General features: G+C 41.0%; 1 protein-coding gene across 6 annotated transcripts; it reads left to right on the forward strand.

Annotated features, from left to right (window-relative positions):
- Positions 1–1,270: 1,270 nt before the first annotated feature.
- GGH (gamma-glutamyl hydrolase) lies at positions 1,271–22,285 on the forward strand. 6 transcript variants are annotated; one of them, XM_070630510.1, is made up of 11 exons: positions 2,081–2,981; positions 3,651–3,799; positions 3,910–4,000; positions 4,958–5,072; positions 8,966–9,016; positions 11,588–11,672; positions 14,133–14,271; positions 16,386–16,492; positions 16,575–16,665; positions 20,339–20,476; positions 21,903–22,285. In XM_070630510.1, the coding sequence occupies exons 4-11, from the start codon at positions 4,966–4,968 to the stop codon at positions 22,022–22,024; spliced, it is 840 nt and encodes a 279-aa protein (XP_070486611.1). In that variant the 5' UTR covers positions 2,081–2,981; positions 3,651–3,799; positions 3,910–4,000; positions 4,958–4,965; the 3' UTR covers positions 22,025–22,285. The 6 variants fall into 6 exon arrangements, with proteins under 6 accessions (XP_008521963.1, XP_070486612.1, XP_070486610.1 ...); XM_070630509.1 differs by having other exon boundaries at positions 2,035–3,799; XM_070630508.1 differs by lacking the exon at positions 3,910–4,000 and having other exon boundaries at positions 2,068–2,981.
- The last annotated feature ends 3,883 nt before the right edge of the window (positions 22,286–26,168 follow it).

A 26,168-nucleotide genomic window follows, 5' to 3' on the forward strand; every position in this document is an offset into this window, starting at 1 on the left:
AAAAAGTGCTGGATTACCAAATATGTGCATCTTCACCTTTACCAGATATTGCCTAATTGCTCTCACAAATGGTTGTAATAATTTATAATTCCGCCAGCAGTGTCAGAGAATTCTCATTTTTTTACACCCTTGACTTACTATTAAGGTTTCCATTTTTGTCAATCTGATGAATGTGACATATTATCTTGTCTTAATTTGCATTTCCCTGACGATTAGTGAAGTTTTGTTCTGTCTCTTCATATTCTTTTCCCATTTTTCTATTGGTTGTTGTCCTTTCTTATTGATTTTAATTCTTTGTATATTCTAGAAACGAATACTTTTAAAGTTGTATACTTTGTAAATATATTTTCCAAGTTTGTGTCTTACCTTCAATTTGCTTAAAGATATACAAAAGCTTTTAAATTGTAACGTCATCAAATTTATCAAGTTTTTCCATTATCTGCGGTTTTCAAAAATTTTACAAAAACTGACCACCAAAGTCATGAATATATGCTCCTATATTTTTTTTTTATCAAAGTATAGTATTTTGGCTTTCACATTTACATATTTACTCACCTCGAGTTTATTTCTGTGTATAATGCCAGCTAATAATTTAACTTTTTTGCACGTGGATAGTCAATTGCTCCAGCACCACAAATTCACATTTACAAAGGCTCCCTGTCTGTTCAATTACGTTCAAAACCAGCTGAGTATTAAGGCATTTCACAATATCTTTAACTATATCCTTGGGGCTTCTCTCTCACCAGGCCCTTCCACAGTAGCATCATTTTCTTGTCAAACCAGACTACTGATTGCACTTACTCTTCTTGAAATATACCAGCTATGGTCTTGTTCTCTCTACAGTCATGCTCTCTTCCTGTCTTATTTCCTTACTAAATCGCAAACATCTTGTGTAAAAGACATTGTCCAATTCATCTCTGCATTCTCCATACTTAGCATTGATTGAGTAGATTTCCAAATACTCTTCAATTTTGCTCTGAATTTAATTTGGCCCTTACGGTGGGACCTTCCACCTAGGACAAGCCATTCCTATACTCATAGGTTTCCACACACAGAAGAAGGTTCCTGACGTTTACCTACTTTCCCACCAAAATATACCTAGTGATTCTAAATCTCTTAAAATTTTAAACAGAACTCTCAAAATACTTTTAACGAATAGGCACCAAAATCATCACTTCTGTCCCTGTTTGTGGGACACACAAGTCTGCGGTGGCGCTGACAGTGAAGTCAGCAGGCATGATTTGCAGGCTTGGCCTGGACTTCGCGCTTTGCAGTTGCCGGGAGTCGGCCCCTCCTTGCCCAGCTCCGAGACGAGGCGGTGCGCCCGCGAACGTGTCCACATCCATCACCCCGCCCTTCCCCGGCGCTTCCTTTCCTCCAGACGCCTCCACTCTGCAAATAAACAGCAGGATGTGGAAATCACCTCCGAGGTCACGGCTCTCCTTATAGCGAAGCTCAAGAGTCAAACTCGGCTGTCAGCATTCCCACATAAGGCTCCGGCCTTTTAAGCAGGAGCTACAGGTGGCGCAGGGCTGCCAGGCGACTTGGAGATCTCTGGCCAGCCTCCCCCGCTGCCAGGTCGTCAGATTCGCTGAGGCCGAGACCCAGAGGTGCCCCTTCGAGAGCCTGGGGTGGGCGCCCCAGCTTGGTGTTGGGTTGCTGAGGGGCACACCGCTGTAACAGTCGAAAGGGCAGCGGCATCCGGAGCCTCCGCAGGAGCCGCGCCCCGCTCCCCGCGGCCGCCTCGCGCCGGGACTGCGTTTCCCAGAGGCCCCCGCGGCGGAGCGCCGCCCCCGCTCGACGCCACCGGGCGGCCCCCAGGCCCCGGCAGACCTGCAGCCCGGCCGCTCGCGGAGTCTTTGAAAGGCAGCGGGAGGCGGCGGCGCGATGGCGAGCCTTGGCCGCCTGCTCTGCGTGCTGGGCCTGTTCCTGTGCGGGGCGGCGAGCTTCAGGCTGTCGGCTCCTCGCGCCGGCACCTCGGAGAAGCCCATCATCGGTAAGCAGGCGGGCAGGGGCGGGGCCGGGGCTGCAGCCAGCGCATCCTGCCTTGGAGAAGCCCAGGTTCACGATTGCGAAGTGCGCCTTCCCTTACAGCACAAGAGCCAAGCCAAGACACCATCTAGATCGTGCTGAGATAAGCTAATACCTCGGTGATTTCCTCAAACTGATTTTGCTCATCAAGGTGGAAGAGCGGAGGATGCGCCGTGAAGAATCCTGCGCGTTGCTTTCTTCTTTGTACCTAGCTGGGAATTTCTGCTAATTAAACAAATTCTATACATGCATTATATTTACTAGAATTTCACTGGCCGAGGCCTTCTTTCAAGACAATGCATTATACTTATAAAAATCTAATTGAGTAAATAATCTAGAAATTGTGATATTCCTTCGACTTTGCCATCTTCACCATTGAAGGGCAGTGGTGGCTAGTATGATCTTAATGTCAGTTCTCTTTGTTAAAGTGAAGCATGTAATTTTTCGTTTTCAACTCATTTATGTTTTAAAAAGACAGTAAAATCAGTTTGCATTGCCAGAACGGACGTTTGAGACAGGGCGGGGGGTGGGGGGGAAGCAACCCAGGAGAAATGAGGCCTAATATAAAATTTGCCAAAAGTAATTTATGTGCAGACAATTAAGATTGGCTTCATTTTAGCTGTCGTATTATGCCGTTCATACTGTTTTTTCCCCCCATGAAGATGAGCAGTGTATTCTGTAATTAGAAAGTAGATGAACATTTTTTCGTGTATATTGGTAGTGCCCAGTTTTCAAATGCTTTGTGTATCAATGTTTGGAACTTGGTGTGCCTTATTTTATAGCCGTTTGAAATGGTTGGTTAGATTCTCCGAGGAGAATTAACTCAAAGTATAATTCTGTGTAGTGTGTTGGGAATTCTAGGTGCAGGGAGGAGGAACAAAGGAAAGAAGAGGGAGAATTCTTTTCTGTTTCCTTGAAACGGTGGTAGTCCAGGGTCAAGTATAGAAAAAGTGAGTATGCTTTTGATCACCCTGATCAATTACCACCGAGTAGTTCACTCAGCACCTACTAGGTGCAAAGCATTGAGTTAGGAAGTGCAAAGGGTTTGAAGACAAGGAGGCCACAAAGTTGTGAGATGGCCTTAAAATAAGCGTGGAATTTTGTCACATTTTGAGGGGGTGGGGAATAGAGCCTGAACTCTTTTCCTAGGATGGGAAAAGTGAATAAGTGTGCGGCGGGAGGAGGGGAGAAGTTGGTGGAACTTCCCTCCTCTAGTGTACTTTTCTCCTTTCTAGTCCCTTGTGCTCACATATCCCCAGCCCTCCTTTGTGGCACCTCACCTTTGCACGCCCTGTACCACTCCATTTCCTGTGACACTCGCTAATTCTTTCCCTACCTGATTTCATTTTCCTCAATGAAGAGGATCTTACCTATCTGCGAGGTGAAAAACAGTCTGACTGAGAATATATAACTGTTTACTGGGGGGCTTTGGGGAGAAGAAGAAGAAAAAGAAAAGAAAAAAGATTGGCAACAGATGTTAGCTCAGGTGCCGATCTTTAAAAAAAAAAGTCTGAGTAAATTTCAGCATTTAGCATGTTAACTGAGAGCCTGTTAAATGCCAGTTAGCATAAGAAACTGGGACTACAGAAGTGATTGAGATCTACAGCTCTTCCTGTCAGGTGGCCTACGGGAACATTGAAAGTCTTCACGATGGTGAAGCAGTGAATGATCCAAGCACAGGTACTATCCGGACAGACATCTTTGGATGGATACTGGATGCCAGTACTGTGCAACGGCTGAGGTTTCAGTGTAACAGGCAGCCGGAGAGGTAGGTGGGGCAGAACATGCAGGGTCTAGGTGCTTAAGCAAGGAGCTACCCCTGCTGATTTTTCGCCTCTCTGATCTTATTTCCTGTTGGTCCTTCCCTTGCTCACACAGGGCTCTAGTGATGTGGACGCTTTGCAGTGTGACAGGTACACATTTGACTCAGGGCCTTTGCCCCTGCTGTTCCTTCTTCGTCTTGCTCCAGGTATCTGCTTCTGGCTTACTCCCTCACCTCTCTGAAGTCCTGGCTCAAATGCCATGTTCTACCCTCTCAGGGAGGACTCACCTGGCCACCATATTTAAGGGACTCTGTTCCCCCCTATAGATATGGAACCCCCCCCACCCCCCAAATACACACCTTCTTCCTCTGCTTTACCTTTTCTTCGTGGCACTTGCCGCCAGCCTTCACACTACATGTTTTACCTTTTTGTCTTGCTTATTGTTTGTCCTCGCTCTTCTCCCTTCCACACGCTAGAATTAAGGCCCACAAGGCAGGGTTTTTGTTGGTTTTGTTTACTCGTGTGTCCTCAGCACCTAGGTCAGTGTCTGGTACATAGTATGATTCAGTAATGTATCCTGAAATGAATGAGTGGTAATATGATCAGCTTTCTTAGCCTGTGGAGAACTGGTGGAGTTGGTGGGGGTTGTTTAAGAAAGAATGTGGCGAGATATTTCAAGAGGCTGTTATAATAGTCTTGGGGGAGGGGAGGCAAGATGGTGGTTGCTTGGATTAAGGTCTTATTGATGATGTCGGAGAGATGTGGGTGGAAGATATTTCCACTCTTTTGCTTTGTTGTCAAGGAAACAATGTGTCTTTGCGTGTGTGTGGGGAAGGAGAGGCCTCCTTCTAGAGATAAGGGTCTGTGCTCTGAGGTCCATTCTACGGTGCGTGAAGGAGGCAGGTGCTATTGTAAACCTGCTTTGGGGCTTCTCTGGCCTCCCTGATGAGGCAAGAGAGGGCAGCCTTCTTAACACTCACATCAGCCTCCATTACTCCTTTCCCAAAGTCTATGGATGTACTTGCAGGAGAAGCTTCATGTTTAGTTCTGTGAATTAAATGAATACAGTAGTGACATTTTTACTGTGATGTGTTTCAGTTTTAGAGCAGCAAAAGAGGAAATTGCTTGAAACTAAAGCTTTTTTTTTTCTTTTTGTAATTTAGGAATATTAATGCAAAAATGCCGTGATAAGGACATGAAAAAGCTGGGGAAATATTATATTGCTGCATCCTATGTAAAGTATCTGGAGTCTGCAGGTGCAAGAGTTGTACCAATAAGGTATGATTCCACATTTTTTACACTGAATAAATAGAAACTGCTGTTTTAGCGCTAAAATTAATGCTTTCTCTTTTATGATTGTGTCCTTTAAATGTGGTAATATTGCACCTGATTTTTGCCACAAATCTCATGCTTAGAGTCTCTCATTAAATTGTTTTAAGCATGAAGCTGTGTGTATCTATAACATCATTAGAGGTGTGCCATGTGTGTTAGATGGAGAATGAACTGATGGTTTCCTTTACCCCAGGGGGGGTGGTCCTCCTCAGACATCCTGAAAGTAATGGTTCTACAACTTACCCAGCTTCGTTCCATGATATTAGGAAACGGGAACACTTAGGGAATGAAGGAGATTGCTAGCAGATGGCTTAAAATACCTTCACACGCTACTTTAAAAGTCTGTAAATGACTAATGCAGCAGTTTTGCTGCAGTATAAATTGCAAGTATTGCAGTTTTAAAGGAGGTGCATTATTTTTGTGATGTAATGGCCTAGTAAGAATAAAACGATTCGTGTCATATTTTGAGTTGGAAAGAGTTGAATTTTTTTAACAAACAAAACCTTACAAGTATTTATAATACCTTGCCACCCCAAATTAGGTTGTTTTCGAATCTCCCAGCACCCCCATCTAATCCATTATAAGAGATTTCACACACAAAACACAGTTGTTTGCTCCAAGCAACCTGTTTTTGTAAATAATTCTGCATTAAAAACTATAACAAAGTACTGTTCAAATAGAACATTAAGAATCAAAATGCAAATATTACAATTTAGAGAATTGTACCACAAAATGGTTTTATGTTTAGCTTCATAAGGATTGTCTTCTTGCTTGATCTTTTACATTTAACTGTCGCTACCCCAAGATGAGCATTTGCTTTTGAAGTTAGTCTTTAATTTTTTTAGTGGCAGATCTAATTTTTCAGATGAAATCTTATTTGAACCCAAATAGCACCAGAGTTTTAGAACTGAGGAAGAGGCTCCAGAGAATCTTCAGGAAAAAATGGTAAAGTTTTGATTATGGAAGCTTTTCCTGCCAGCTGTTCTTTAAGGATATTAGTGCCAAAAACATGGATGGGAGGAAGGAGAGGCGAGAGGCAGGTGGACCAGTTCAGAGACTGATGCAAGAGGCCAGGTGTGAAGTGATGAGGGCTGGGCTTAGAGCTGTGTGGTTGTAGAACTGATAGGTAAACGTTCTTTAAAAAAATCAGCTAGACTCAGTGACTAATAGAATGAAAGGGCAGCGGGAGGATTAGACGAGAATGACAGAAGTTTTGAAACTGGGGAAATCTTGAAACTGGATGATTCACAGAATCCTGGTATTTATGACAGAGACACTGAAAATGTGACTGTCAGCATACATCTTTACTTCCAGCTTGAGTTCTCAAAGTTCATTTTAAGGAATATTGCTTGGAATTAGAATGATAGGATCCTATAAAAACAATGTAATGTGTGGCAGCTAAATTCCCAGGGTGACTTGCAAAGGATGGATTACCTAATGTAGAATGATGTGATCACACCAATAATGTTGGGTTCATTTCTGAATTTTAGATGCTAGGGGCCAACTTCTGCAGTTTAGAGGGGAAAAGGTGGAGGATGGGAGACCTAGGCAAAATTCTGGAATGGGTAAAGACACCTTCTTTCTGCTGCCGTCTCTCTCAGGTGCCTCGTGCTCTCAGGTCATCATACATTCCCCCTGTGGGACTAGTGGAACCCACAGAGGGTGCCCCTCCTGAGAGGGGCATGCTGCAGCCCATGGGCTGCTTTTATCTTAAAAATGTGTTTCATTCGCTCAGTGTTTTAAAACATTTCTAAACATTTACAAATCATAAAAGTGGACATTTACAAATCATTTACAAAAATATTTTCAAATCATAAAAACATCTACTCCATAAAAGTCTGAATTTCTGGCTTCTTTTTTTGTTTTGAAGACAATTATCTGGAGCTTATTTTAAATGGAGCAAGTGCCCTCCATTGGCAACAATGCCTGTCACCCCTTTTGATGCTGCTGAAGCTGTGTCATTTGCATCATTACCAGGCTTAAGCTGTTTTCTATTAGTTAAAGAGAGAGTGAACTATTTCTCCTGCCCTATTGAGAGGGTCTTTTGCTTCGAGAAAGTCTGACAACATGCAGATCACATCTGTGTTCAAAGAATGTGACCTGGGCTGTTTTCCCTGCCAGGCCTCTGAGGCACTCGTCCCCCCACAACACTTAAACCACTTAATAGTGATAAGCAGGGCCCAAAAATTCAGTTATGGACAACGTGGGAACCATTTATTTAGAACTAAGGAAACGACTGAAACTAACCTGCAAGGCTAGCTGGTAGGAGTCTCTGGAATGCAGCTGAGTGATCTAAATCCACTCTGGTTCCTGATGGTGGTGGTTGCCCACCCTGGCTTAAATATCCATGGGGAAGATTCTGGGTCCTGACTCGTTCCCCTTTTTGGTTGACACAATCTAGGGAGATTGAATTAGCAGAATACTGGGAACGTGGACTCACATTTGGTCTCCCTGTCACTTCCCAATCCTCCATTTAAGATGGCGGTAAGCACCGTTTCAGTATCACCCACTGCTTTGTGGCTCTCTGCCAGAAGGAGGATTATTATGAACTTCTGAACAGACCTGGACTTGCACAGGTCATTTGGACGTAGAGAAGAGGGGTTTGCTGGCAAAGCACAACCAAGTTCTAGGCATCAAATGTGTCTACTTAATAATGGGAGATGTGTTGTAATTCACCCTAAAACTTTTCCCTGAGGCAGAGATGGACTGTAGCTGACATTTGATCATAAACCTGTTTCTTCTCTGGCAGGTCAGGAGGGCATTAGACATTGTTATTCTCTTAGAGAACCAGAAGACTGCTAAAAAGGAAAGTTCTTGCAAGAATTTCCTAAAGTTCTCTTTAGGAAATGCTCTCTTCCCGTGTTCTTGCATTTTCTTGCACTTTAGAAAGAGCAAATCCATCAGACTGTGACTTAATTAAATGTGGCCACTTGTCATAGATTAATCTCATTGGTTTTCTCTGGAGAAGGGAATAAAATGGTTAATAACTTGTTGGTTGTTAGGAGGCCCTTACGGGCTGTTTGATGAAGGGGGCTTCAGTGCTTCAGAGTAATTACCTGGGCAGATCAGGCCAGTCTCCAGTGATCTGCATGTAGTCTCTCCCTGGATCTGAACTCTTCTGACTTTTGAATATACAGGAGTCCCCAGACCTCTGCCATTGTTGGTGGGGGTGGGATGAAGCAGGGACCTGGTGTTATATATACACTCATGCATCGCTTAGCAATGGGGGTCCATTCTGGGAAATGTGTCATTAGGTGATGTTATAGTTGTGCGAACATCACAGAGTGTACTTGTACAAACCCAGATGGTATAGCCTACTACACACCTAAGCTACGTGGTACTGATCTCGTGGGATCACTATATGCAGTCCATCGTTGACTGAAATGTTGTCGTGCGGTGCGTGACTGTGGTTTTTAGCTGCCAGAGCTGCCTGTAGTTAAGATAGGCATGTTAATTAATCTTTTTATTTAATCTTTACATAAAACTACTGAATATCTTACATTTTTTTGATAGTTCTTGGCTAGCAGAGATATTACTGGTGTCCAAATCTCATGGTCTTTAAGGTTTTGCATATTAATACATACTTAACAATATTAAATTACCTTAGACCACAGAAAAATGTGTTTACTAGTCTGATTAGCAAAAGAAGGATATAATTATTTGCCTTACATGTAGTTTGAAAAAATGCCTTTAGGAAGGTAGAGAGGTAGTATTTTCTAGGATTTAAGAATTATTTTTTGTCTGGCTGTTTAAAATTAATGTGGTGACTACATTTAGAATCTTACTTTTTTTCTTAAGTTTTGGAGATGGATGTTTTGTAATTCTTTGTATTTTTTCAGGCTTGATCTTACATCTAAAGAATATGAAAAGCTTTTCCATTCAATTAATGGGTAAGTTGGCTGCAGGGGTTTGATACAGTGTATGAGGTCTGTGTAGTCTGCTTCTGCAAAAAAAGTACACATAAATATTATGGGTGTTTCTATGTAACTTTCTTATCGTGGTGTAACATTAGTTTTCTTAGTTATTTTATAGAAATTATTTTGTTGAGAGATACAAAAGTCCTGCAGAGAGGAGAAGACAAGTTAAGAAATAAATGTTACCATAGTGGACAAATGTAATTTTTTTTTGTATGTAGCATAATCTTTGTTCTTTTAATGCTTGTCTTAAGTGCTTTGGAGCCACTTTGAATGGCATGGTATACTGCTTGCTTAGTGGGTTTATGAGTCCTGAGTCTGAGGATATTAATCAGTTATCTTTCAGCAGTAATTTGAATAGAACTCGGAAAAAAGTTTCTATCCTCTGGCTTAACCACAAAAGATGTGATTGGTTAGCTCACAGAAAAAAACTTTTAATCATAGGAAAAAATATTGTGTTACTCATAATTAAAGGAAAGCTAATTAGAGCAATTGAAAACCATTTTTTAACCATCAACTTGGCAAAAATCAGAAAATTTGCTGTACTCTATGGTGAAGGTGTGAGGGAACATGTATTCTCATACTTTATTTATGGGAATGTAAGTTAAATAGTCTTTTTGGGGACAGTTTTGCAGTATCTGTTGAAATTTAAAATGTACATACCTTTGACCCAAGAAATCCTTCAGAAGGAATTTTATTTTACAAATATACTTCCCCCAAGGTGAAGACTTGGGCCCAAACATATGCATTGTAGTATTATCTGGAATAACCCCAATTTAGAAGCCACCCAATAGTCCATCAATTGGGAATTGGTTAAGTAAATAGACTCTATGTGTATAATAGAGTATTATGCGTGGGTTAAAAAATGAGGATATCTGTAGATGCTGCTTTGGATCACCCTTGTTATGTGAACAGTGTGATATTGTTTTTATTTTATTTATTTATTTTTTATTGAGGAAGATTAGCCCTGAGCTAACATCTGCTGCCAATCCTCCTCTTTTTGCTGAGGGAGACTGGCCCTGAGCTTACATCCGTGCCCATCTTCCTCTACTTTATATGTGGGACGCCTGCCACAGCATGGCTTGCCAAGCAGTGCCATGTCCGCACCCAGGATCCAAACCGGCGAACCCCAGGCTGCCGAAGTGGAACGTGCGCACTTAACCGCTGCGCCACCGGGCTGGCCCCTGAACAGTGTGATATTGTTATGTGAAAAAAGTGAGGCACATAATGGTGTGACTAGTTTATTCTCATTGACTTTTGTTTTTAAGGTAGGGTGAGGAGATCTGCATATCTATCAGGTCAGCACAACAGACTTCAGCGCTGCTTGTTTCTGAGTGGGAGTGGAGTGGAGGAAGTCTATTTAGCATAAAGGTTTTCTTTTTTTACTTTTTCAAACTGCATTCATTTATTATTTTTTTTTAAACTTTGTTCATAACAGTCATTTGCCTTTAGTTCAGTTTGGGTCAGTAAGTACTTACTGGAAAATCAGTTCAATTTCGTAAAACATTTACAATGCCTGTTCCGTGCAGTGTACTTTGGCATGGGCAAAGATAAAGAAGACCAAGCCATGCTGTGGCAGGTGTCCCATGCATAAAGCAGAGGAAGATGGGTAGAGATGCTAGTTCAGGGCCAGTCTTCCTCAGTAAAAAGAGGAGGATTGGCAGTAATTAGCTCAGGGCTAATCTTCCTGGAAAAAAAAAGAAGCTGAAGACCAGACTAGAATATATGGTAGAACCTCAAAAATATATACCAGAAAATGAGCAGTACTCTAATGCAACTTCAAAAATGCCTTTGTTGAGCCCCTATTATATATATGTGTGTGTGTATACATATACAATGTATATATGTACACAACACATATACATACATATACAACATATATATACACACAACATATATATACATATACAACATATATACACAAATATATATACAATATATATATACAACGTATAATATACATATACAACATATATATACATATACAACATATATGCACACACATATACAACATATATATATATAACTATATATATATATAACTATATATATATATATATGTTGAGCTGTGTTGTGCTCCGCTGTTCTGTGAGGAACACAGATACAGAGGCAGAGCCTTGCTTTAAGGGAGTTTGTCAACTGGGAAGGACAGTCAAGATTTACTTTATGAAAGGACTTTCGGGTTAAACATATCAAATTTGAGCCGAGGCAGCTTTTTAAATACTGAGTTAGTGAAAAGGGAGAATGCTAAGCAGTCTTCATGAAGCCACTCTTAGTTGTGGGGTGTCCTGCATCGTTTTGTGGCAGATGGTCTACCTCAGAGGCTATACGTTTTCTTCTAGACTGCCATCTTACTTACAGCAGAAAGTACTCAGCTTTGTCTCTCCCCGCCAGTGCCGAGCCTGGCTCACGCAAGAAGCAGAATATGTTTGTTGAATGAACAACTTGCTGCTTATGTAATAGGGAAAAAGTTGTTTTCAAAGAAAAAGATCATTTCTTTTTTGTGAGGGGAGAGGTTGAAATACACCCTGTTTGATGTTGTTTCAGCATCCTTTTTCCTGGAGGAGGTGCTGACCTCAAGAAGTCAGGTTATGCTAAAGTGGCCAAAATATTTTACGACTTTTCCATACAGGTAAATATCAATGATTCCAGATGGACTTTTGGCATTTGCATGAGGATAATTCTTTTTTAAGCATATGGTAGTACTTCCTTCACAATTACGCTGGCCTCAACACCTCTTAATTTTGAGGTGCCCGCTTTCAGCAGCCAGTAGCGACTCTCCCCCATTTTGTTTGCTTCCTTTAGTTCTGAGCTCCCGGGAACCGTCAGAGCCCTGCTGACTGGCCTTCTCTATTCCCGCTCATTAATGTGAACAGATCCTCAGGGTGGCTTAGTAAGCTGTTTTGATGATGTATGGTACATTGTCCATATGTTATTTATTCTTATCTCCTCTTGAAAGCTGCTCTTCATCCCAACTCACTCAGTCCCATCTGGCCTTTCTTCGCAGTCACTTTAGACTCCACATTCAGTTACTACCAGAGCCTCTTGACTCCTTTGTGATGTCTCACACTGGGCCTGCCTTTGTACCATAGCTCAGATCCTTACCATTTCTCTCCTTAACTATGAATGGCGATTTTCTAGTTAATCTCACTGGCCCTAGGATCTCCCTGCCCCATAAAAAACTTCCCTAAAGAACTCCTTTTAGCATATGAGATACTTGTTTGCAATAGTCTTTGGGTCAATACATACAGTGTGTCCACAGCCCCCCTTTTCCAGCCTTTCCTTATGGAAGTCACTGAAGCCAGGTTGGTATTCCCAGCATATATGCTGTGTCCTCCTACTTGTAAATCCATTTAGTCTGTTTCTTTCTACTCCTTCCTCAACTTATGTCTTAGCCATCTTTCAAGACTAAGATGCTATTCCTCTTCTCTAGAGGTTTCTCTGCCTACTTCAGCTGGAATGGCATCTGACTCCCGCTTAACTTTTAGAGTACTTTGTTGTAGAATTGTTCAAACATTTATTTAGCTCCGCTTCTGTAATATGACAGCGTCCATGACCTTAAGGGTCTTGTATTTCAGAGGACCTACTATCTTGAGGTTAGCTGTTCATGTCTCATCAGATTTCATGGTTTTGACACCCTTTGAGCCATTCCTCATTTCATATCATATACTACCATGTACTTAACTTGGTGCATGCTCAGTGGATATTTTGTTTAAAAAATCTAGTGAAAAAATTGAAATTTTATAGTGTGAGTGATTTAAAATGCATTTGAGAAATATCTATGTCCTTATAAAGTGCTTACTCTTCCTTTTGCATACAGACTCATGTAACCAGCTTGCTCAATTAAAAAAAAAGGAGCCACCCAACCCAGAAGACCCAAAGATCTATTTTTTAAATGTAATTAGCTCCTTAAGGATGTCAAAGCAAAGGAACAAAATTTAGCAGCCTTGAATTTCTTATTTCGCTACAGCCTCTGGACTCCACAGAGCCCTCCCTGAAGAGCCGTTCAGTTCCACTCTGTGTCCTTTGCTCTGCTGGAGTGTGTGGAGGATCCACAAAAAAGAAAGATATGGTCCCAGCAAATGGGGACTTAACATTTAGTTGAGAAATTAAATGTGGTACATATGACAACAGAACAGTAATCCCTCTTTTGTATTTATTATAAGTACATTCAGTAAGACCCTTCAACTTAACATAGATGGTTCTAACGTCTAAAAATAAAATTTGCCACACCTGTGCATAAAGTGTTAAAATCCTTTTGAAATATAAAGTATAGGAATTAATGTAACTCTATATTTTTCTCAGTGAGGAACAGAAAAAAAAAGCCCCAGATTTTCTCCTTTGAAATTACTTACTGTTAGGTTATATTTTACAGTCTATGCAGGAAAACTGCCACTTTTAGAGAAGTTACACAGCTCGTTTTTGTAACTGTCAGCACATATGGGTTTAATCTTCAGTTAACCAGAAAATTCAGTTGCTAGAATACTTTTCCCCAGTCATGCTAATTGTTATGACTCCCTTTGAAGAAACCCAATACATTTGTACTTTTTTAGTTGACAGCTTTTACTCTGTGCAAAGTTATTTTACTTTTGCCTAGCTGCTTCCACGCTGACCGTTCTTTCCTTCCCGATCATGGCTGTTTTACCTAATGTACATGTGGTTGGCTGAAGGTGGTATAATGTAGCTCTTACTATAAATTCTGAGATGATGGAGGAAGAACTTCAGAGTGTCTTCAGAATTAGACAATCATCCACAGCAAGCAGATTTGTAGAATATGTAGCTAGGCATCTATCTGTCCTTATTTTTGATATTCACAGTCCCTAATTATTACTTGTGTAGTGTGGTAGTTGACTGGCAGATGCCCGTCTCTTTCCCAGGGCAGTTGAGGCCTGATAATTTTGTTGATTAAAACTGGATTATTATGTGGGAGCTTGGTCTGAAGAGAGAATAAGTGATAGCCTACTTATGGATCCTGGAAAATTCTTCAGAGATCTGTGTATAACTCAGGTGCCTGCCTTGTAATGACAAGCCAAATGTCTAAGTTTTGTTTTGAAAAGTTTGAATAAGCTGTTTTCTCTTTCACTCTGCAAAGAGTTTTAATGCTGGAGACTACTTTCCTGTGTGGGGCACATGCCTTGGATTTGAAGAGCTTTCATATCTGGTTAGTAACAAGTCCTTATTAACTTCCACAAATACTGATGGATGTGCACTGCCGCTGAACTTCACTAATGGTGAGAATTCTCTTTTCGACCCTTTTAAAAATATTAACTGGGCAGGATTAATGAGTAGCAAATATAACATTCAAAACTACTGATAACATTTATTAATTTTTAAATTATTTACACAGGCTGAAGATGTGAATGATCACTTTTGTACTGAGTTAGGAAGATGGCTTAAGGAATTTTGAGTTTTGATAATTTACTGCTTCTAGTGATGTTAGGACCTTGCATGATTAAGACCTCTAAAATTGGACCTGGTCTTGAGTCCTAGCTTTGTCACTTTTGCCTTGGGGAATCATGTAACCTCTCTGAGCTTTCATTTCCTGATTTGTAAAAGGGTTTGTCTCTTAGGGTTGTTTGTGAGATTAAATAAGATGATGTTTTCCAGGTACTGTACTAAGCACTTTAAGTACAACTCTCATAAATTTCAGCTCTTGTTGTTACAGTACAGTGTTTTTCCCTTGGCCATATACTCTGTTTCAGCCACAGCTGGGGTGTACGGCTATTCACTTCTGGCACTAACCACCTGGAGTTAGTGCAGACTCCACAAGTTAAAGGTCGTCTCCCCAACTAGACGACCCTTATTTCAGATATCAGCCACAAGTCACATCCCTGGGCCACCTCCACTTCTCACCAACGAGCCACAAATTTGGAGATTTCCCCTGACCCCCTCAGGTTCAATGATTCACTCAAATGACTCACAGAACTGATACTGTGTTTGCCTTAACAGTTTTATTCTAAAGGATACACACAAGATGAGGTCTGGGAGGGAATGCAGAGCTTCCATGCCGTCTCGTTGTTGAGTCAGGGCCTGTCACCCTCCTGGCAGATTAATGCGTTCACCAACCTGGAAGCTCTAATGAGCTTTGCTTTCCAGAGGTTTTATTGTCAGTTCGTTGTGAAAGCACAATTGATTAAATCATTGGCCATGTGATTGAACTCAGTTTCCAGTCTCCCTCCCATCCCTGGAGGTCAGGCTGGCTCAAAATCCTAACCTACTCCAATCATGTGGTTAGTCTTTCTGGTGACCAGCCTCATCCTGAAGCTATCTGGGGTCCTCAGTCACCTCAGTAGCATTACACAGACACTCCAACACTCAGGAAATTTCAAGGATTTTAGAATCTCCTTGTCAGGAACCCAGAACAAAGACCAGACAAATTCCTTATCATACCACTCTTTCTAAATAGGTAATGATTCTGGTAGGTCACTTGATTTCTGAATCCTAAGATGAATGCTGCGAACTATTTCTGTTCTCATAAGGATTTTGGATGGAAGGTAGTAGTTATTATACATAGAACCTGTAGGATGTTCTATGCTTTTGAAAGCTCTTTCTTACATTATCTCACTTAATGATTGTAAGGACCCTGTGGGAAGTGAATGTATTAGGTCAGTCTGTTTTGGTTGTATGTGGTAAAACCCAGTTTATACAAAAAAGGAATAAAATCCATTGAAGTAGGGTACTTCAGTGAATTTTCATTATCTAAGGCACGGAGATTCTCATGGAAGCCATTAGCATCCTGAGTGAGAGGTCTTGTTTAGGGACAGCTGGTGTCAGGGCCTTGAACACCATCAGGATATTTTTATCCCTTTGCTATATTTGAATCTATGTGTCAGAATTCAGAGCCTTCAGTGAGGTATATTGCTTTTTTCGGTCTATTTACTGAGTAGAAATTTCTTGGCCTGGTTAATGTTCTTTTCTACATTGTTGATATTTTTCACCTTTTAAGTCCCAGATACCTTTGAAAATATGTTGAAAGATCTGGATCCTCTCTTGAGAAAACAAATATATACACATGTGGAAAATTTTACCTGTTTTTTTAGCCCTGTCTAGGGAACTCAAGTTGAAACACTCTGCTTACTCTATGGCTAGCCTGCTAATTATCCTATCAGAAGAATTTTAGAATATAGAAGAAAAGTACTTAAAGATGGAGCATATTTGGATTTGAATATTAAACTCATTTTGTGCCTGACTGGAATACTTCTGTGGAAATGATGTGTTTTGTTTATCATTTAGTCATCTTGATTGTGTCTTAATAATGGCCTTTCTTTGGCTGTAGATCAGTGACTTCAGTGGATTTTATTTTTTCTGTGTTTAAATTATTTCCTTTATGCTTAAATTATTTCAGGTACATTGCAAAGCAGAATGTTCCGGAATTTTCCTTCTGACCTATTGCTGTCATTATCAGTAGAACCTTTGACTGCAAATTTCCACAAGTGGAGCCTGTCCATGAAGGTATCACATTAATTACATAATGAAATTAATGCATATAGATTAACCAGAGAAGTAATAATTTTGTTTTATTTTTATACTCCAGAATTTTACAACGAATGAAAAGTTAAAGAAGTTTTTCAACGTGTTATCTACAAATACAGATGGCAAGACTGAGTTTATTTCAACAATGGAAGGTATATATCACAGCCCATGTGCACTTTATTTCACTGAGTATATTTATTAATTTTGATTTTATAGTTCTCTTTCCTACAAATAAAATCATATTACTTTGGAGCCTGAAGATGGAAGTTAGGATATTTTTGGAGACAGGAGACGTGTTTTGTCCATGTTCCAAATCAGTGTGGTTTACCTGGGTCATTTTCTAGAATGGGGTGATGAAAGAGGAAAAGTATAGAGTAAAGGGAGAATGGATGAAGAAATAAATGGAGAAAGTAACTTCTGTTTCTAGCAATATTTTCAGATTAAGTACCTTGACAAGATGTTCCTCTAGACAACAACAAAACATGTGACTGACATACAGGAAAACATCTTCCTAAATACATTGATGCAGTGGCAGTAAAGACACTCAGGCCATAAACTCCAGAAGTTAAGTGGAGTATTTAAACCAGCTTTATTATTGAATCAGAAGAACTTGAGACAAAGCTCAGGACCCCCGACATGGAGAGTACCCCAGGGAGCAAGACCTGAAAAGCTAGACCCTCAAAGAATCCTGCCTGCACAACTGCAAGGAGAATTGCCCCTCTTGAACCTTGGCACTAAGAGTGTGGGGGTGGGAAATAAGCCTTGAGTATTCATAGTGACAGCCTGGTCTAGTGTGGCTTGCATTATACTAACTGGGAAGTTCAACAAATCTTGTTTGAAGTCAGAAATCTTGTTTAAAGTTGACTCAGACTGATAGTGCCCCAGTGTGCATGGTAAAATCAAACAGAAATAATATTCTCGGGAGAAAACTACATTTATCTCAGACTTCAAGGAATTTCCATAGTACGAGGTTTTAAGGAAAATGAGCAAGTCATAGCCAAGAAATCACTAATGCACAAAGAGCAAAGTACCATGAATGGGAACTTGCAGAAACAATAGGCAGTCTTTGAGTTGGTGAGGTTGCTTAGTGCTACTCGAGAGGCCAGGGTACTGGAGCGGAATAAAGTGGAATAAAGTGGAAGTGGAAATAGTTCATGTTATTCAAAGATTGGCCATATCACTGGCTCACTTGTTGGGAGAGGTCAGACATCTATGGGTTTAGAAACAGTATCTGGCGAATTCTGGGGAAGGCTGATCAACCCAGACTGATGTAAACTTACCATCTGAGCTCATCATCTTCCCTGTAACCGTGTCTCCCATCCTCTATTTTTCACTTCAGTCGATAGCATCGCCGTTCACTATTTCATCCAAAGTTAGGAACCTGAGAGCTCTCCTTGACTTCCTGCCCTCATTCTCCACATGTGAAAAATTCGTGCCTTTCTACTTCCCAAATCCTTCTTGAATATGTCACCTCCTCTCCATCTGGCCTACCCCCGTCCTGCTTCAGCATTGACCACCTCCACCTGGCGTGCCTCAGTATCCTCCTAACTGTTCCATAAATCCGCCTTCCAGCCAGCCACTGACGAGTCTTCCGAGAAACCAAACTGATCATATTGCTTGAGGAAAGCTCCTCAGTGCCTCTTCAGCACTTGGAGGGTCAAGTCGGGATTTACCAGGTCATTTTCTCCATGATCTCTCCCTTCGTTCTCTGCCTTCATTCCTGTGTGTCTTTAGTCCACCCAGCCCTCCACATAGCAGTGTTTCTTGCCCTTGTGCTTTTTCTTAATGTTCTTTCTTCTCCTCCAAAAAGCTTTCCTTCCTCCCCACTCCCTGCTGCTGATGAACTCTTAGCTGTCTTTATTTTAAAGACTCAGGTGAGTGGTCATCCCCTAGGGACCAGCCCTGCCCATTATCCTTCCTCCCACATCCTCACTGTTCCTCCTTTATACTTGCTCTCTGCTACCTAGGGTGTCTCTGTGTGCGTCATTTGCTCATGCTCTGTCTTTCCTCCTAGATTAAGAGCTCACTGAGAGCTGGACCTGTGTCTTACTCTTCTTTATGTTTCCAGGACTTTGTGTAAACCTCAGTAGATGTGGAGTGAATAACTAATCGCTTAAATGAACGAGTGTTGGGTTGGCAGTTAGGGAATCAGTTCCATGTTGGTTGTCCTCCTGGCTATATCATCTTACTGGGCTCTTTTGAACATTTTATCTTCTGAAAATTTTCTGACACCTGCTACATGGCAACACTTGAGATGCTCTTATTTGCAAATTTTTTTGTACTCTTGATACCTTTGTTCTAAATTAGTGAAACAGGGCATGCTTCCTACAATTGTCAGGAAGCTGCACTGATCTTTTAGCAGTGCAGTTTACTAAGGGATAGTAAATCTCGCTTGTTTCTGAATGTCAGTGTCTATCTCTCTCTGTCTGTTCATTTATCTATCTATCTATCTGTTAAATCCTTGTTATAGTTGATCACTTAAGGCATTTTTTATCCTAAATAATACTTTTCATATCTCAAAGAAGTATATTAGATTTGGCTCTCAATTAACTATGTGTAACAGTTAATTTCGTAGTCATCCAGCTTGTGGGGTTCCTGCCAGTAGCTTCACGTGTGGTTCCAGACACAAGAGAAGGAAAGTGCAAAGTCACAAGGAGGCCGGGAGAGGGCCGATGGGGAGGGACGGAGTAGAGTGATGAGAGCCTCTTGCTGTCAGGTTTGTCCCTCTTATGAACCCCAAGAAGGCCAGGATAAAATTTGTTTCCTTCTTGTGACATGATCTCTAGTGGCAGAGCCTTGTGGGATGTGAGAAGACAGTGCTCTTTCCCCTAGATATCTCTGCTTTCAGCTAGTTCTCTTCATTTCTCCAAGTACTTTCCCATGGTAGTTAGGGTTATCATTTCAAAACAAAAATAATAGAGGGAAGATTTTTTTTTTAATTAAAATGAAGAAAGTCTTATGTAAAGAAGAAAAGAGATGAGTATATAAATTTTTCAGGAGGTACGTATTATACATATTCTTGTTTTTAAAAAAATTATGGAATTTAAAAAATGTATATATAAGGAAAGAGAGTAGTATAATGAACCTCCAGGTACCTGGCTCTAAGCTTCAACAGCTGTCAATACGTATGTGGCCATTCTTGTTTCACATTGACCTTCTCCCCATACTAGATTATTTTTTGAAGTGAATCCTAGGGACCCTATCATTTTTTTTATGTATAAAGATATTTAAGAGTTCTAAAAACAATTAAAATATATTACCCAAAATCTTTCATACTAAGTTTAAACTTTTAGAAACTATTCTAAAAATTGCCACCAGGAAGTCGTGAACCATTCTGCAGACTGAGCGAGACACAATTTAGGCTGAGACAAACTGGGTTACATAAAAGGACACCAAAAGTGCTAGCACAGTTCATTCTTATATGAATAAATCATTATAGGGGGGATGAAAACGTGGTATGAAATGAGGCGAAAGAGACCCATCATGGAAGAAACTTGTGTCGCTAATCAATGTGCACTTGACTATTGAACTGGGTTACATTCAAAGGCTCAACGATTTTCCTCTACTCTGATTATCTAGTAAGGTGAATCATTACAAACTGTAAAAGGTTGAAAATCAGTGAAATACTGTCTTGTGAGTTTTCACATTGACTGTGAACTAAAATTCTTTATTTTCTGTCTGAGAGAATGTGTGCAATTTTACTTTTCTGACATTCTAAGTTATAAAATAATGTTTTACACAGGATATGAAACGTAACTTAATTGTAAGTACTGTCGTAGGCTATTTTTAGTACCTACTACTTCCTCGTTTGTGTTCTTCATGCAGGATACAAGTATCCAGTGTATGGTGTCCAGTGGCATCCAGAGAAGGGACCTTATGAGTGGAAGATAGAGAAAGGCATTTCTCACTCGCCTAATGCTGTGAAAGCTGCATTTTACTTAGCAGAGTTCTTTGCTGCTGAAGGTAATATATGGGTATATAATTTTATCACTCTAGCGTAGTTTTGAAGGAAATTGCCCTTATTTGAACTTTTGTATACTCTTTTGCTCTATAAATGTTCTATAGGTCTAACTTTTAAAAAAAGTTACATCATGTGAAAGCCCTGAAATTCAGATATTAGGCATTAAAATAAACCCAGGACAAATTATTTCAGTTAGGATTTTACACTCTAAAGTGGGCTGAATTCTTGAAAAATAACATAAGGATTGGTCTTGTTTTTTCTTTCTTTCTTGAATATTTCTTTTTAGATTCTCGCCCATTGCTCTTCTTTTTTAGGAATGATGCTTTAATTATAGCATTCTCTGAGAATTAGATGTTCTTATGTAAATTGAGTATATACTCACCAGTGTGTGGTTTTAAGGCCGCCTGTCTGTAGGCATTGGCACATTGAAGAAAGTTAATAAGCTTTGCATGCTTTTTTTATGTAGAAGATACAGACAGTTTCATGCTATGTAATGACTCTGAGAGGCGAGGCCGTTTGAAAACTTCAGCAAGCCTTGTTTGCATTCTCTCTGCAAGCTTGCCCCAAATTCTTATCAACCCTCCTGCCCACACTTGCGAGTAAAGTACTCCCTCCTGAGTTCTCTCGGAATTGTGCTCAGTTGAATGGGTCGTTTCATGACAAAAACCCCAAATTAAAAGAAAAAAGTTCTCCCATGTGCAGTATGAGTCCCAAGAAGCATTTTCTTGTCGTGTGTGTAGGAGTCAATGAGAACAGCACTAGGCAGAGCAAAGTTCCTTGCAGTATTATCACAGGGCAAGGTTACTTATTTGGTCTTTATTTTGCGATAGCCTTTATAAATACCATAAAAGCCTGTATTTACTTTATTTTGATTGTAGGGTAAAGTGTGAGCCTTCAGTCCCTCATGTCCAGACTCTAGCCATGCCAACCTCTTTGTGCCTCCTTGTTTTTCTTGTTTCTGCCTTAGCTGTGGAAAATGCCTCACTTCTCCATCTGCTTCAGCTTTGCCAGTTTCTCCATCTTCTTTACTCTTGAAACATCTAATGAAGATAGACTGTAAAAACGTTACAGCATACGATTCGTGTGGTGACTAGACTAGACTTCTTGAGCGTTAGGACCTTGTCTGGTTTACATTTCCATCCTCAGGCCCTCCCTCAAGTCTTGTACGCAGTAGGCACTTAGTAAGTGTTTGAATGAATGGTGGTGCGAGCACCCATGGGATCCGTGCAGGGCGGATAAAGCTGCTGTGTCAGCTGGTAACTTCTCTAAATCAAGCGCTGCTTGATTTGGGGGAAGTTTTGTAGGGCATGTCTCCTTTTTGGTGGTATTTTCCCACTTAATGCTGATTATAGAAAGAAATGTTACAAAGTAGGCTTTTGAAAATTTTATCCTCCTTTTACAGATGAACGCTTCTTTTTTTTCTTGCAGCTCGGAAAAACAACCATCATTTTGAATCTGATGTTGAAGAGGATAAAGCGCTGATTTATCAGTTCCGTCCAGTTTATACTGGAAATATTTCTATGTTTCAGCAAGCTTATATATTTGACTGAAAGCCTTCAATGTATTACCAGAGGAATTTTGAATAATTCCGTGATTAAACTGTTCTAATAACTTGCCTCTCATGGCGATAACAGAAAGCCGCAGAGATTCCTTTTCTGTGATGTTACTGGCTCTGATCTTCATTCGTTACATTTGACTATATAACATTTGGTAATTAACCAATGAGACAGGTAAATAATCATAGTGTGTTTTGTGGAAAAGCTTTGTTTATTCTGAAGATTAGAACAAAATAAACTTACTGAAAATACAAATATTTTAGTTTTTCTAATTGATTGGTTCTAGGAATAAACACCACCCCCTGCCCATCCACCCCATCCTCGCTAAAGACTCTTTTTAAATCCTCCCTCTAGTTCACTGTGATGTGTCCCTCTGTCCAAGGACGCTCAGGAGTATGTACTGTGTGTATGTGTGTGTGTGTCTTTCCTTTCTGCTGTTTTAGCTCCACAGTTCAAGTGCACATCTCCTGGAAGCAGAGTCTGTGTCACAAGCTTTTTATCTCCCACAATGTCCAGCACAGTAGCCCCTCCATAAGTACTTGTGACTATTTGTGAATGAATTTTTTTTCCCCATGGAAAATAATTTGAAGGCTGTCATCCATTTATTTGGGTACATTGTAATATATTTCTCAGTCTATGCTTCCTTCTTCCACCCGCCACCATCCCACGTACCCTCACAAACTCTGAAATTTACGAATTCCTCGAGGACAACCAAGTGGCTAGAAGAGAAGTTTTTGAACTCTTTCTGATAGACAGGGTTTGTGCATCTGTTCTTCTTAGCCCTCTAGAGCTGCTGCTAGAGAAGTGGAAACACAGGAAACAGAGTGATTGGGCAAGATGTTGGAGGAGATTATGAATGATTTTATGTGCAGAAAGATAAGAACAATGATCTGAAGATACTGAGATAAATCATAAGCTTTGGGCAATAAGGCCAAACAGAACATAGAAACTGGAAGGGACGAACACGTTTAGTCAGCTAGAGAGGATTTTAATGGAAGTGTGGCAGATTTAGTGAAGATTCTCTGTTAAGTCTTATTGTCAATGTCCCATTCCTGGTTCATTTTGTGTTTCTCACAACTAGAAAAAGGGAGTAACCCTGTTATTACTCATACTGTCAGGGCTCTTCCCACCTCGTTTGTAGTGAAATATAGATCTGCTTGTCTCTGAAGTTCCCTAATAATACTTCATCCTGACTGTATCGTTACTCATGATGCTGTATCATCCATCCTTCTGCCCATGAGTACTGGCTTCTAATTGCCCCCAGAGGTTCTCACTGCTTCATTGATGATGACCACAAATGCAAGAAAATGTGAACCATCATTTGTTTTCTTCTCATGCCATTTTTCATTTTTCCAATCATGTCTTTTTTTGAAGTTTTATGCTGGGATTACTTTATTCCAAGAATGGACTCTCTTTCAGAGTTGACCACACCCCTGTCTTCCACATACCACCACCTGCAGGAAGGCTATGGAAGGGCCCTGAGGACAAGTGAGAAGAGCAGTCCCATTCAGGCAAGGAATGTGTAGGAGGAGATAGGCGGCCAGCCCTGGAGGACTGCCTGACACATCAGGTGGCGCCTGTGGAAGGTGTGGAGAGACCACCTTGGGCACCACTGGCTGGAGGCATGGAGGCTAAAAGATGGGTGTTGCCACCCCAGCACCTTTGCATGTTGTAAATCAGAGGTGATACTATGTTGGGAGATGGATAAGTGAGAGTCAATCATGGTCCCACATGTGTGGCTCAAGCCGGAAGGTCAGCAGTAGATCTCCAGTCATGCAGATCCCTGAACTTGTCCTGTGCCCAATGTGAGAGTCACTTAAAATCAGCACGTCAACACCATTCTGGCCACCCAGTCATGCAATCCTGTGAAAGAAATACTGTGTTTGCCAGGTGGCCCTCCTGGAACTGGCGTTTGGCCACAGGACCTGGGACAATTCTGTAAGTGTGAAGCCCAGAGCTGCTCAGGGCATCTTGTTGATCTCACGAGTGGAGTAGTATTGGAGAGCATCTTGAAAAGGAGAAATGGGAGTCAGGGCCCGTGTAGGTCTAGCTAGGCTCAGAGTGCCCTGCTCACATTGCTCGGCCATGGCTGGCTTGTCAGCACTGGGAAGGCACTTAGGAAATGTTGAGGTAGGTGTTCCTGTGACCAGGACCTGCAAAAGGCCAGGTCCAAGTGTGGGGTACCTAGCCCGGATATCACTCTGGCCCTGACTAGTCCCAGGCACTAGAAAAAGGCTTAGACAACTTTGAGGAAGGTACTCCAAAGTGTGGGGACCTCTGATAGGCAAGGTCCTGAGCAGGGGCTCCGCTTGCCTGAGGCTAAGGGTGATACTGCCTACCTCAGTAGGGGCCCAGTGACAGCTGCTGCTTAGAGAAGTAAACACAAAGAATTATTGGGGGGTTTCTTTCTAAAGACAAAGTGTGGATACCACACTCTACACCGTGCTGATAGAAGATAGCCCTTATAGTCCCAGGACTCATCCGCTGCACCAGTTCATGGCTCCAGGCAGCAGCTCCTATTACGGGGTTGGTTTGTCGGCTGAAACTTATTTGCTACTGCTTCTGGTCTAGAGCAGTGCTTGTCAAACTTTTATGTGCGTAGGAATGCCCTGGGGATCTTGTTAAAATGCAGATTCTGATTCAGTAGGTCTGGAGTGGGGCCTGAGACTGCGCCTCTCTAACCAGCCCCCAGTTGGTGCTGAGGCTGCCAGGCAGTAGGCCACACTTTTGAGTTTCAAGGATCCAGACTTCTTTGTCAGCAGGACAGGAGCAGAGATAAAAAGACAAAGTGTGAGTGGGGGAACATGTGTGAATTAGGAGAAGAAATAGGAAGAAAGAGCAAAAGGAGAGAGGATTGGGCAGGTGTGGGGCTGTCTACACATAAGGGACAGCTGATGTGGATGCTTCCCCAGCCTACAGCTGATTTTGGTGTCTAAGGATTTTTGGAGAACAATTGCAAAGTTCTTTCCTCCAGCATCTCCCATTCTGCCACCTCTGTGGCACATCTCAATGGAATGGGAATGTTGGACTTAAAGCACAGGTCTTGTCACTCATTTCTGTTCAGCCAGATATTGCTGAGTGCCCACAAGTTTGCGTAACTTGTAGCCTGGCACACAATGTTTTACGAAGAGATGTTGGCTGTGTTTTCATTTCCACTCTGCAGGGTAGGAAAACCCTCAATACCTTGTCAGGCTGCTTCTGTGGTAGAATGGTCCTGTAGCTTCTCAAAGCACGGTGATAACTCACACTGAAGTATTCAAACCCAGTGCCTGGCACACAGTAGACCCTTAGTAAGTACCCTTTCCCTCATTTCCCCTCCTTCCCTCTGCAATAATGGACCAGCTGTGCATGCATGCAAGGTCTCTCTGTCCTACCTATCAGAATAGGAAATATGGGAAGAATTAAGAGAAAAAGGTCTTTTTCTCCTTAGAATCAGAAGCTTTGTTGTTATTTAGTTTGTAATTTTATTCCACTTAACAAATTTCTTTCTAAAATGAAGAAAATTTTTATTCCATATAACATTTTCATTCTAATAGTAGTTTAAAATTACCTGAGATGTTTTGCAGTAATGTATCATGAACACTAGATGTCAGGGGAGAACCAGCTAACCTCATGTTTCACCAGTGTGTTTACATTCAACGGTTTAGAAAAGTACATTTTAGGAGATTGCCAGAAACCTAAAGAACATTTACTAGTACAATTATTATATTTACTTAAATACTAAGGGTTTATTGAATCACTGTGTTGTATACCTGAAACTAATATAATGTTAAATGTCAATTAAAAAAATGCTAATGGTTGCATAAACATAGATTTATACCTAATACAAGATATTTTCTACTCTGATCTCTGAGGAGGCTCTGAAGAACATGATTTAAAAAAATTAAACAATTTTAAGCATCTGTGAAGAGCCAGGTACTTTCGTGTACATACGTTTGTGGACTGTATATAAAATTCCAATCTCCTTTCCCCTCTGCCTAACTGGGTAACTTCTAGGCTAGAGGAATTTTTTTCTGCGTGGGTAAAGAACCAGAGCTTCCTATAATGAGAGATGCTTCTGGGGACACCTGCAGGGCGGCCACCAAATCAATCAAGAAGGATTCCTTGAAGATCCACGATGAGTAAGACACAGGTCGGA

Source organism: Equus przewalskii, chromosome 8 (assembly GCF_037783145.1).
Source record: "Equus przewalskii isolate Varuska chromosome 8, EquPr2, whole genome shotgun sequence".
NCBI classification, from domain to species: Eukaryota; Metazoa; Chordata; class Mammalia; order Perissodactyla; family Equidae; genus Equus; species Equus przewalskii.